General features: G+C 42.0%; 1 protein-coding gene across 1 annotated transcript in view; it reads right to left on the bottom strand.

Moving 5' to 3' along the window:
- Positions 1–471: 471 nt before the first annotated feature.
- Positions 472–13,700, bottom strand: part of phip (pleckstrin homology domain interacting protein) — a 50,926-nt gene continuing 37,697 nt past the window's right edge. The window contains 15 exon segments of the mRNA XM_059356186.1: positions 472–2,350; positions 2,352–2,872; positions 3,415–3,561; positions 6,527–6,768; positions 6,852–7,063; positions 7,247–7,399; positions 8,351–8,503; positions 8,680–8,739; positions 9,124–9,199; positions 9,412–9,537; positions 9,626–9,746; positions 10,967–11,122; positions 11,228–11,289; positions 13,358–13,469; positions 13,564–13,646. Coding sequence (XP_059212169.1) covers positions 2,156–2,350; positions 2,352–2,872; positions 3,415–3,561; positions 6,527–6,768; positions 6,852–7,063; positions 7,247–7,399; positions 8,351–8,503; positions 8,680–8,739; positions 9,124–9,199; positions 9,412–9,537; positions 9,626–9,746; positions 10,967–11,122; positions 11,228–11,289; positions 13,358–13,469; positions 13,564–13,646 — 2,419 coding nt within the window. The 3' untranslated portion in view covers positions 472–2,155.

Genomic DNA, 13,700 nt, shown 5'->3' with positions numbered 1-13,700 from the left:
GTAAAAGAGCTCAACACACTCACTGTGGAGACAGAAAATAAACACATTCAAGAGCCATGTTCTAAAACTTCAGTGCCCAAAGACAGAATTTGGCATTGACAATCCCATAACAAAACAAAAAAAATACCCAATGATAAACAGATGAGATATATGTTGAATAATATGTGACATTAAAGACTTATGAAATGATCCAGATGTATACAGATGCTGCCGTCCAGTTCTCCTCAGTCAAACCCACAACAACACGAGTGGCTGATTTTGGCATCCGTGCTGGGGTCAACACAGATATATGCTAAAACTGGAGGCAGCCATCTTTATAAACTCAGCCTGTTAGTTGTGTGTACAGAGAGAGTGACGTAATATGTTTGTCTCCAGTCAGTCTTTTCTCTCTTTCATTGAAGAAGACTATCAGGTACAGTCCAGTTTTTTTTCTGAACCCAGCAATGAGCAGAACCAGGAAGTCCAAAAAGAAAGAAAGGAAAAAAAAGGCCCCAAAAGCAGAAACCGAGGATTCAATATGCCAGAGTAGCGAAGGCACACAATCAGAAAGATGAATATAAGACTTGTCTCTCTCTTGGCTTTCCGTCCAAATTCAGTCCGATCCACTTTGATCAGGCTCGATCCTCCATCCGGGCATGAGAAAGTGCTAGAACATGCGAGAAAGAACTGTTTGTGGATGTGTGTGTGCATGTGTGTGGTCACCATAAAAACATATCAACATTTAAAAAGTTCAATATGTTAACAACTTTTAAAACACACTGGGTTACTCCCTACGACTGCATTGATAACCGGTCTGTGGTAAGTGCATCTCAAAGCTAGTCACCCAAAGCTCCACTGGCTGTACCTTAGGTATAAACTGACGATAGGTTGTTGGTTATAGGATAATATATTGACATGAATAATGGTTTTACAACAACAGTAAAGTCTTTTTTTCTCTCCAACTGCTATAAATACATTTCTTTGAGAGGTTTCACAACGATCAAACTGTATGCCACTGTTTGTACGCTGAAAGTGAATGACACGCACGCTCCTTCAATTACACAAACTCCCATCGTCACAACTTGTTCGTACACATATAGGCACATGTACTTTGCAGGGCGGAGACCATGCATGCACGCACACACTTACACGCACACACACACACACACACGCGCACACACGCACCAAAGACATAAAGGCACAAGGTATTGCTAATGTTGAGGACGCTTTGAAACATGATCTATCGAGACATATAAATGACCCCTTTCACCCATGCATCCTTTCTCTCCTCCTCACAGTAAAAACAGCTTCTAGAAAAAAAGAGAGATGCCTTTTCTTTCTAGTTAACATGCAAAAAAAAAAAAGAACACACACCCACACACATCAACAGTAAACAAAACCTACAGATCTACAGTACCAACAAAGGTACGCCATTTGGTTTTTTAGCGCAGACAGACACGCTCAGGTCAGCCGATGTGTAAGACTTCCGAAACAGAGAGCCGATCATCACGTACAAATCTTAGAAAAAGCAGAGAAGGGGGGGGTTTGTATAAAAAAAGAGCAGGAACAATGACGAAGGGGTGGGGGGGCGAAAGACGTTAACAGGTCTGTAATTTCAGCTCAGTGGGCGCCTTTAACCTACCCAGCAGAGACACTCGAAAAGTCCTCAAAAATGTGAGATAAGATACATCCAGCTCTCCTTGTGATTTTTTTTCAAGTACTAACACTGTTCAACTACTGTTTTGCCCGGTCTCTGTGTTTAAGGGCAGACGGAGGTGAAGAGTGGTTCACTGGACAGGAGTGAGTCACAAAAACCACCAGCAGCGGAGTCAGAGAGCTCCTGTGGGATCCAACATGGACCAATAATGTAGGAGGAGTTGGAACAGATGAACATGCGTTGTCAGAAAGCCATCCGTTGCTGTAGTGATGTGCTAACTGGGCTGAGAGGAAGGAGGGGGGACAGATAGTGTCTCTCCCCTGCTGCAGCTTTGAGTGGCAGCAGCTGGATTAGCAGCTCCTCAGACGTACGCGCACACAGATCAACACGGAGCACGACTTCCTCTTTTCAGCCCCCGACTCCTCCAACATGTAAATAAGAAATCTCAGGCAGATTTCTCCTCTCCTCCTCCTCCTCGTCCTCCTCCTCATATCCTGTGTGTCTGTTGTGTTGTCTCCGTTACCAGCCGATCAGGTTGGCTTTGGCCTTTTCTGTCAGCTTGCGGACACGTCCCTTTGAGGACGTACCGAAGGTGATTGACGAGTCCTCGAACAGCAGCTGCCTCTGCTCCTCCTCGGAGTCCTCCTCCATGTACCAGGCAGACCGCCGCCCCTGGTTACGCGTGCGCATCGACCCTCCTGCCTCCTCCCCCGCCTCCCCCCCCCTCCTCCTTTGGAGACTCCCTCCGATTGGATCGTTGTGGAGCAGCAGTCTGGGGAGCAGGCGTGACCTCCTCGTTGGCTCTCCTGCTGCTCCTCCTTAGCGGCGAGGGCTCAGGTGACTCAGCAGGAGGTGTGGCTTCGTCAGTTCTTGCCGCTCGGGGTCGACCGCGCCGCCGAGGCGTCGACGTCGTGCCAGAGTCCGACAGCACTTCCTGCGCTGAAGACGTCCCGCCTTCGTCCCCAGTCGATTGGTCGGGCTCATCGTCGGGGGTGGAGCTCCTGCGGTTGCCGCCCTGTCTCACCTCCTCCTGCTCGTGCTTGCTCTTCCTGCCTCTCTTCTTGCCAGGAGGGCGGCCTCGGGGTCTGGAAGGGCTCCCCGGAGCCGTGTCTTCTGGAGGACTCACTGGTGGCTCCACTTTGGATTTCCGCCCCTTCCTGCCCACTCCCAGGGTCACATGACTACTGTGGCCATTCAGGTGGACCGTGCTCTGAGCTGAAGGGCTGGCAGGAGAGCCTGAGGGGGACAGGAAAGGATTTACAAGACAAAAAAAAGAAAATGTATATTAATAACAGAGAACATTAAATGTGTATTTTATGACTGTAATCATCAAGCATCATCCCGTCTCTTCTTTTACCCCTCTTCCACCAACAAGGAACTGGTTCTGTTCCGTTTGAGAAATTCAACCAAGATAAACTTGTTTGGTACCCGAAAAAAAAAGGTTTTCTTCGCCCTGAAATATGAATAGTGACAACACCAGATAACCTTTCATAATCTATGGGTTAGAAAGAGAGAATGGAAAACAACAATGGAGAAGTTTGATAAAAAGAAGAACAAAAGTTTGCAGGTAATCAGTATGACCAGCCATCTTGCTACTACTGTTTGTGTCATCAACTACAGTCTGTTGATGACACAACCTTGATTACAATGGTTCTGCTTAAAAACTGGTGGAAACACGGCCGAGATAGCACCAGGGTTTTAAAGAATCCTAATCATAACCGGTTTAAGGACCACATCTTATTTGGTGGAAAAGGGCTATTTCTGACACCATGTCTTACCAGGTGTGTGTCGTACAGGAGTCCTGAGTTTCCTCCGGGTGCTTCCTCCACTGCTACTTTCCGTGGCTGGAGAGGGTGTCACCTTTTCAGGAGCTGGAGGCGTTGAAGCGGACACAGAGTTTTGAGCCCTCAGGGAGCGAGAAGACTCTGAAGATGACAGAGGTAAGCAAAGAAGGAAGTTAATTGTGTAATATTTAACATGAGGTCAATTCTCAAGTTAAATAACAAAACCACTATTATGCCTGTGTGGTAAATTTGAAGCCAGCAGCTGGTTAGCTTAGCAACAGCTACCTGGCTCTGTCATGGAGACATGTCAGACATGGATGGAGTACTGAACAGACCTACAGGCCCAAAATGACTATACATAAAAAAAACACAAAGGACTACAAAGAGACCAAAAAAAACTACAAAAGGATGCAAAACAACCACAAAAAGACACAAAGCTACAACAAATAGACTCAGAACAACTACAAAGAGACACACATTGACTACAAAACAACGACAAACTAAAAAAAAATAACAACACAAATACTAAAACAATTACAAAGTGACACAAAACAATTAAAAGGAGATAAAAAATAACAACCACAGAGAGATTTATAACAACAAAACAAGGTTAAACAATGATTAAGTGTGTGTTTTGCTGCTATGTTGACAACAGACAACAGGCCTATTGTCTCATAATCGTTGACTATGTCAACAAGGAAACCGGACAGGCAGCTCAATCCATGTGAAGTGTGAAAAAGGTAACTTGAGAGTTTTACTAGTGGACTGCTTTTAATTAAATGCCATTTATCTCCAGACATCATCTGACGAATAGCTCCTGAGCGGCTGTGCTACGTCAAACTGCTACCATCCATCATGAAGCTGGCTAGTTAGTTTTGCTTTCACCCCTATATATTTTTTTCTGGGTGATATTATCCCAGTGGAGGCTGGTGGCATTTACATAGAAATATCAGTTGAGCTTGTGTTTACTTTCCTCTCTGAGACAGAGGAAAATGAAAAGACAGACAACAATGTGTATCACAGCTCTTGAAGAGATACAGAACAAAATGTGGAGGCTGAGAGAAATAGAAAGAGAGAAGGTGATGGGGATGAGAGAGGAAGAGCAGGAAGTGCCAACTGTGGCCAGGACATGATTATCATTATGTTCCTGTGCTGTTCTCAACAAACAAATGGAACTGATCCAATCCAAACAATGTCATTACCACAGTACGAGTTGTCTGGTAATTACAGTGAAACCTTTTGCATCAATTAAACAACAGCACTAACACCTAACATAATTATAGTGTAATTGTATAAATGCATGACTGTAAAACACATATTAGAGAGACATAGAGTTTGAGACACATTTCTATAATTAAAATTAAAAATTATGCAAACCCAAACACAGATGAAATAATGTGTATATATACGATTACTTAATTAATTATTAATTACTACACTGACCCTGATTGTCATGTATTACAGTGTGACAGATCATTTTGCTACTGACAACTGACACGGTTTTAAGCTCTTGTTACACAGTTATTATTAGAGGTGGGGGAAAAAGTCAATACAGCATAGTATCGAAATATTTTGCGTGGCAATATTATATGATTCATGTATCATGTATCGATATTTAGCGTTCTGACGGCCCGCCGGCGGGATCTATAGGCAATATATGCGTCAGGATATCGTGTCAGAAAGTTGCCAAAATAACACTGCAAAGTTGTGCTATTTTTTTATTTTTCATGGTGATTTTCAAAGCGGTCATGTGACCTCTGACATCATGCTATCTCAATGAAAATAGGCTTTCTGGGTTCCCACAAGTCTCCTCTTTACATGCATGGTTGCTTCCCAATTCATAAAGCATGAAGAAAATAACACAATCCATTACTTTCTTCATTTGCAAAGACTTGAGGCCATACAACGTTGTGGAGAACTAGTTTTAGCTACACGCTAAAGACGCTATCGCAACGTTATTTCACGCACACAGCTGTATCGAAGCTATTCAGAGCAGAGAAGCTTGAAGTTGAGGAAAGTTTGAAAAATGCTGCAACTGTTATTGTCCATACATCTTTAATATCAGTTACGTCCAATTTGACTGAATACTTTGTTGGCAAGTCTGTGGGTTTGACTCTCATTGTGGAAAAATTATAAGACTGAAGTGAGATGAACAGACTGAGAATTTTCTCTTCTTTATTTGACAAAACAATTCTTGAATTAATTTAGTTTTGGGGACACAAAATGCAGTTAAACACTTAAATTGCAATACTCATATCGCAAAATGCTTAAAATCGCAATAATATCATAGCGTGACTCGTATCTTTAGTCTAATCATCACTGTCTTTTCCTTTGCCCCTTTTCCACAAACAAGGAACAGGTTCCTGTCCGGTTCTCGCACCTAATTTTGAACTATTTTGACAAAGATAAATTGCTTCGGTACTCGAAAAATGTGTTCCCAGCTGTGGGAGGACCTTTCATATTCTACGGATTGGAAGGACAGGATGGAGAAGGCAACAACAGAGAAGTCCATTTCAGCCTCTTCTGTATTTCCAGATTGCATTGTGGACTACTCAACACTGACCCTGATTCTCATGTATTACTGAGTGACAGATCATTATGCTACCTCCCACTGACATGGTTTTACAGCTATTGTTACACAATGTTTGCCCTCCAACCATCTAAAAATGCATTAGGGAAACAGAGTTATATTCAGATGGGCATAACAACCATACCGCCCTCACAACCTCAGATCTTGGACCTCTGTATTTATATGCCAACCAGCTCCTCTAATGCACACTAATTAACATATCTTATTCAATACATACAGAACAGCACATTGTGGTCTTCATATTTGTCGTACAACTATAAGAGTGGTAATCTGATGTTAATGTGATGCCTGAATGTTCCTGCAGAATGAGCTTGGTTTGTTTGTTTCTCACGAATGTAGACTGTGAAACTAAATTGCGTTCTGCGATTAATGAAGTTGTTTCTTGAATCTAAATATTAATTGTCTAATCTCACTCTCTGCTACAAAGCAAAGAAGCTAAAAAAAAAAAGGTCAAGCTATTCGTTTAAACCAACAACATGTTTTTATATTACTCTGAGTGTGAATTTGTGATCTCACCTGCTGTGCTCTGTGTGCTGCTCGATGCGTTATGTGAGGAGGATGAGGAAGGTGTGGAGTGCGTGGAATGGCGAGCCCCGCTCCGTGTCCGCCCTGCAGAAGGTGCTTCCGCCTTCCCGTTGACCAACTGGGGGGGCTGTTTGACGGGCATGCTCTGTCTCAGAGAGGAGGCGCGTGAAGGAGGTGGCGACGGCTCCTTTTTCCCCGTCACCCTGGATGACACACGTCTCTTCCTCTCTGGACTAGAGGCAGGATAGAAAAGGGGATTTAAACAGATCCCTACTAATGCACAGTAAGAAACACAAAAAAATGATGAAATGTCTACCTGGATGCAGTGCTGCTTGCTGGAGATTCACTCCTCCTCCTCCTCCTCTTCATGGCGTGCCGTGTCTGTCTGTCCGTAGTGTGTCGCGTCTGTCTGTCTGTGCCCTGCCTGGTCAGTTTGTCCGTCAGGCCGTGGATGGCCTTATAGTCGGCCAAGATGGAGCTGACGTGCTCCTCAAACAGCGCAGAGAGCCTCAGACTCATACTGTAGATCTGGAGACACAATATAAAGAAACACTCATTCAACACCAAGACTAAAAGGGGTTGAAGAGTACTGACTGATCTGAGAATTTTTATTTTATTTACTCACCAAAGCCTAGTAATATGGGAGCTTAATGCACCCTGTTTTTACAGACCGTGTGTGTGCGAGTGTGTGTTTGTGCATGTGTGTCTCACCCGAGACTTCTTACTGGGCGTGTAAGCTTTGGAATTGCTGAAAATGAGCCGCACGTCTTTGCAGAGCTCAATGGGAGATTGGTACTTCCGTTCTTTGAGCGTGTTGAGAACGGTGCCAAAGTCCATCGGTGACTCAACTATTTGCAGGTAGTCCTGAGAGAAGCAGAGGGAAGTTGGAATATTTCAATTACAGGTTTCAAAAGCTGAGGACAGAATAAGGAGTGGAGTGGAAGATAGAGCAAAAGAGGGAAAGAAATAACTGAGGAAGAGTGGAATTCTTTAGCTTTTTCTGTTTTTTTTTATGTGAAACCCCCAAAATCTTTGAACAGAGTGAGCGCTGCAGCCCACTCAAACCTTGAGTCTCCTTCACAACATCTACATCCAATAGATTTGGTCTTCATTTCAGATGCTGAATGGAGGCCTGTTCTTCACACTAAACAATCCCTTCACTCTTTGTGTAATTGAATTGTAGCCACTTGTGCCCCCAACTGACTGTATAGCAAGATTCAAGAACCGAATAAGTGAAAATGTAAATTAATCTGAGACCAATGGAAATTCACAATGAGCTAAACTCGGATCACAACCATATAAGGTCAGTGTGTTGAGGGACACACAATGCTGAATAAAGTGGCGCTGTAGTCAACCAAAGAAAGTCTTAGTTGACTGAAACTCTACCTGCTCTTTAACCAATCAGTTGGTCAATGAGAGGAAAAATCAGCATGTTATCTCTAAATAATTAGATATCAACTGCTTGTCTGTCCTCTCTCCCCATGTGCTTCAACCTCCCCTTCTTCCAGCAAGTACTCTTCCTTGTGCTGACATTTCTACTTCTGTGGATATTTCATATCATAGAAACCAGCTGTGCTGCGTCTCAGCTGAATAAAATACTCCCCCTGTTAAGTTCTCTAGCACTCTCAGCTGGGAATTTTCAGAAGATCTGGTTCTGGTGTTTTTAGCTGGAAAAATGCTTTGATGGACAAAAGGTCTTATATAAAATAACACCAGCGATTACCCGACCAATAAGAATTTGGCCTGACCAAACAACCCAGCAACCGACCAGAAGGTGTTAGCCACACAGAAAGCACAGAGTTGTTGCATACTTACTGGGTATTCCTGCAGGTCCACAGGTTCTCTAAAGGGCTCAGAGTCTTCACACTGGAAGATGAGATCCAGCAGCTCTTTACAGCGTCCCCTCCATGCATTAGGGTCGTACGAAGGGGGTCGGGTTCGCAGTTGGCGCTGCGTGGGTCGACGACCCTGCACAAAAAAATGACAAGTGAATAAAAATAACTGTAGGTGATACACACAAGCCTTCTTTTCTTTAGATGCTGGATTACAGGACAGAACAGTGGATCAACTTGTTTTATAAAAAGTGAAGCTGTAGAGTTGAGTATAGTTCACCAAGTCTAGCCTGTATGGGAGCACACAGTTACCTTATGGTTTCGTGTGGAAGTTCCAGGAGCATTAGTATCTTCATCCTCCTCCTCATCATCCTAAAATATAGGAAAAGGGGGGTTAAATAAATGTAAGTTACTGTATATTGTACCCTAACAAACTCATGTACTGCAGACAAGAGAATAGTTCATTATTTCACCTCCCAACCGCCTTTAAGGTGTAACATTATTGAACTTTCATGTGTGATGGAGTCTTTGAGCTCTCAAACAAGATCAACTGAACTGATTATTGTAAAAACTGTTTGCTGCGATTTGCAATACAGTATCTAATTCACAGCATGTTTTGGAATTAAGAAGAAAACTGTTTGACATGGTGAAAGTACGCTTTTTTGGTACAAATTACAAAAAATATTATAATCAGTATCAAAAAAACAGCATGTTCAGGACATATTTCAGTGTAAAGATGAATATATGCAAACGCACCTCATCTTCAGAGTCAGAGAAGGTAGCCTTCTTCATGGTTTTGTAGAGGGGCATGAGGTCTGTCAGATTTTGGTCCCTGAAGAAGAAAAAAGAAGGAATGTATAAAAAAAAAAAAAAGAAGAAGAAAGACATTTAGACCCTGAAGGATGTACGTTCATGATAACTGATTTTTTAAATTGGGCGATTCAAGATAAAATCCTGAACTGGATAATTAACACTGAAATGAACACTAATATACTCTAGATTATTACAACATAAAGGCTTTAGAGTGAATGACACTGTACTCACTTAATGAATTGCAGCATGAGGTCAGAGACAAACTTGGCCGTAGTGACAATGAACGATCCGGGCTCATTGAATGTTTGGGCATTGTGTTCGATGTAACGAACCTCCCACATCAGAGAGGACAGTCGTCTGAAAAGTGTTGAGAGTGTATTTAATTATCTCACTCAATCACACACACAGTGTATCTTCTCTTTCTCCAACACATGATGTGAGCTACCTGTAGAAGCGGTTCACCAGTCTCTCCCGTATGGTGCTGAGGTCGGTGACGTAGGCCACCACTGTGCAGTATGTGGGGTAAGCTTGGAGGTCCACTGGAAAGGCAAATGGTGCTGCTACATCTGAGGGATGAAAGACAGGTGGACACACAAGAAGAGAAGATTATTCATTTGTACGCACCTGCTGTAATAGAAAAGTACTCAGAAACACACTCAACAAGGGTGGACATTGTGTTTATATATGTCTCCTTCCAAATAACATTTTATAAAAAACTTTTATACCCTTTGAAGATTTCTCTGCTAATTTTAAATATTTTTACCCACATTTGGATGCACCTTAAAAAGTGAATGTGTGTCCTGTCCTGTCCAAAATAAATAAATAAGGAGAAAATAAAGAGAAAATATATAAGTACATTAAAAAATAATTAAAATTAAATAATGATTCTAAAAAAAGTTAAAATGAAACAAGACAATAAATAAATAGGGGAATTAATACAAAGGGAAAAAAATTGGCTAATTCAAACATAACTATAAATTTATGTCACTTTTTAATTAATTTATTAATTAATTCCTATATATTTATTTTTAATATTATTTACTTTGCTTATGGTATAAACATTTTTAATCAAGTCAATTATCGAATAATATATTTTTAAAAATATTTTTTCAATGTCTTTTTTTTTTTAAGATTATTTCTTTGGGCATTTTTACTGCTTTATTAATTAGAGACAGATAAAAAGGGGGAGACAGAGGGGAAGACATGCAGCAAAGGGACCTCAGGCCGGATTCGAACCCGGGTACGCTGCAGCAAGCACACGGCCTTCATGGTAAGCGCTCTACCAGTGTGAGCCACCGGGACGCCCCATTTTTTTTTTCTTTAATTATTTACTTATGTTACTTTCTGAGTTAATGTCCTACATATAACTGCATGGAGCGTAGGAGTAAAAGGAGAGATCTGGAAGGATTAAGTGTGCCGAATGTTTGTGCTTGTGGGTGTTTAATCCCAACACTGTCACTAGAGGGAGCCCTCGCACCATCTCTCCTCCACTGGGAGGATTGCAGTAATACAAAGCCTGTTCCAAACATGACATTACATCACTTAACAGGAATTCAAGCAGGCACCTCAATATGTGGCTCAACGTGTTAGCAGCTTATTCCCTACGAACATATGAGCCGTGTTCCTGCTGGGCTCCACAGATGAGCTCAGAGCTGTGGCTCATGATGTGTGGAGTCATGCTGCTGCTGCTGTTTTACGAGAAATGCGCCCTCGTGGCTTAACTTCACATCCCTGATGCATGACATAAGGGGTGTGATATTTTCACAGGGGCTCGATGACGTCGTACCGAGTGTGCAGAGCTGGTCGATGGCTTTGATGATGCGTTCGCACTCCTCTGCGCGTGTGCGGCAGCCCCATTCGCCGTCCAGTGGGACGTACAGCAGCTCTTTCTGCTCTTCCTCCACCAGCGGGACGCTCATGCCCAACTCTTCAGGGAACGTGGCTGCACGCGAGACAGAAGTAACTGAAGAACCCATCAAAATTTTGAAATTTTAAAGAAATGACTTTTGAATTTGTATAAAAGTGCAGTTTTATTGATGAGACTTACCATCATCAGGGATGGGCTCCATGTCCCAAGGACTCATCTTCTCTGTGTCTCCATTATCCCAGCTGGATGGGAAACAGTGTTGATATGAATCATCACATTATAGTTATTGTGTTTGTAATTGCTTTTTTATTTTGCATAGGTGAGGTACTGCCATCACTCCCACAGTGTAAAGTGGATGTCACTCCGATCCTTTTCAAATTATACTTGACTGTAAGTACTCTGTGTTTACAAGAAATAGTAACTCAAACAGACAATATGCTTATTAATGTTTCCAATTGGAGTGTCACTGGCGGTAAAAGTCAAGCAACACAAAACAAAGGGCTTGTGTTAGTTTGCTTCATTGTAAATGTCAAATCCAAACTGTCATCCAGGGTCGCTTCAAGTTTCTTCAATGATTCAAGCCATGAGCTGTTTGTGAAGTTAATGAGTGTTGTGAGAGGAGGTGTTGGCAGCATAATCACAGGAAGCCATTTGTCTACATTTGCCTGCAATTTGTCCAAGCAGACAAATTCTTGTTACATGTAAACCATTTTAATTCAACAGTTCGTATTTCCTATTCTATCAGTGTGGAGAGTCAGATCAAAAAACGTAAAAAATCCCAGGATTCAGGAGACACAGTGGGTACTGAATCAATGTTTTCACATTTTTGCAATAGCCAACTTTAGTGAAGGGCAGTCTCTAAATTCCAAGTAGAATTCCTCAAAATGAGCGATTATGCATAAAACTAGAATCACGATTCTCTCAGTCAGGGCGCTGTCACAACTCAAGTCCATTTGGTTTGTCAGAATTACAATGAAATTGGTACTTTTAGTTCATTTTGTAATTAGTGTGGTTTGCTTTCACAGTGCAGAAATGTAAGCAGACCAAATAAAAAATATGATTTGTGAAGGGGTGTGTGCTCTGAAGGTGGAGGGCAGTTTTATTTCTTATTGGTTGGAAAGTTGGTGGTGAAAAATGTAAATACCAAAAATAAACAAAGCAACACGGAGCTGAATGCACCTCGAGTGCCTTTGATTATACTGGCCGTAATTCTGCTCTACTGTTCCTACCAAACATCATCAGACACCTGTATAATCAGAGAAGGCGAGCACTTCTACCACGACCTGCTTCTACCACCAAGTTAGATATTCCATTATTGTGAGCGATACATTGATAATTACGCAATGTGATATTAGCTTTAGCTCGGTGGTAGCCTACAGAGTGAAACTGAAGGACACAAGATTAATCTTTCTGCTATGATGGGACCTTACGATTTGATTAGGAGCCCACAACATGCTGCGCTTTGGTTCATTTCCTGCAATTGGGTCGGATTACGTTCGAACCGCACTCAGGCCGTCTAGCAAGTGGACTTGGACCGCTTGTTTTGGTCTACACCAGAGTACGATTGGAGCATTCACAAGCAACCAAACAAACAAACCGTAACAAGGATTTAAGCGCACTGAGTTCCACTGAAACAGACAAAACTTTGGGTTGTGAAAGCGCCCTAAGAGATAGAAATATAAACAAAGTGTATTTGTGTAAGACCGTGTATTTTATGATATACTGCATTGTGGGGGGGGGTGACCTCATAAATAATGACAGACATTTATAGACTCAATTGAAAACCTCAATAGAAGTAATTTGGTACAGTCCCTGCAGTTATCATGACATTTAGTTGTGTCGTTTCATGAGTTTGAATAGAGATCTGGAATTAGTGCTGCAACTATGGAAAAATATCATCTGCAAGTTTTGTCTTGCAGACACCAGTCTGTCACCAGTGTGAAGACAGACAATATGACACTGTGTTACTGTATTTCCTTTTCCCACCATCACCAACAAGGCTTTCTGGTTTTTGATTCATTTTGCTGTCTCCTGTGTGCATTCCTGTGATGCTTCTCTTTTCTTTCTGTTTGTTTTCATTTCTGACCTCATTTTCTTATGCACGGTTTGTTACATGTGGTGACACAGATTTATCACTTGTTAATGCTTCTAATGGAGAAATTAGGAATCTGTTGTTTGATGCAATAAATCTCCTCGCTAATGCAAATAAAACAGATTTTTTCGTGAAAGCTGATTGTGCAGTGCTTTGATGGAAACTGCATTTTTAATTGTATAGCCCTAAAATAGAGTAAATCCAAGCTGTGAACTTACCAGACATTGTAGCATTGAAACAGGCTGTCAGAATACTGAGTCTGGTAGGGCTCCTGGCTCTCGATGGTCCCGAACCACCAGGCGTCGTCAATCACTGACCGAAACCTGTCACCTGCACACACATCACAGTTAGTTTTGATCGTTACAGGAGAAGAAGAGTTGACTTCATAAACTGACCTAAAAACTACACAGAAAAATGGGCTGACCTATAGTCCACTGTCTCTTTCTGGCATTGTCAAACTGCTGCCGTAGTACCAGGAAGTCGATGACATCAGGCATGTCGTGGTATCTGTAACAACACACAACATTAAGTCAAAGACTACAACAAAGCAACTATAGAATG

Source organism: Centropristis striata, chromosome 18, assembly GCF_030273125.1.
Source record: "Centropristis striata isolate RG_2023a ecotype Rhode Island chromosome 18, C.striata_1.0, whole genome shotgun sequence".
NCBI lineage: Eukaryota > Metazoa > Chordata > Actinopteri > Perciformes > Serranidae > Centropristis > Centropristis striata.
The sequence above is the reverse complement of the archived record's forward strand: the minus strand, read 5'-3'. Positions and strand labels throughout refer to the sequence as shown.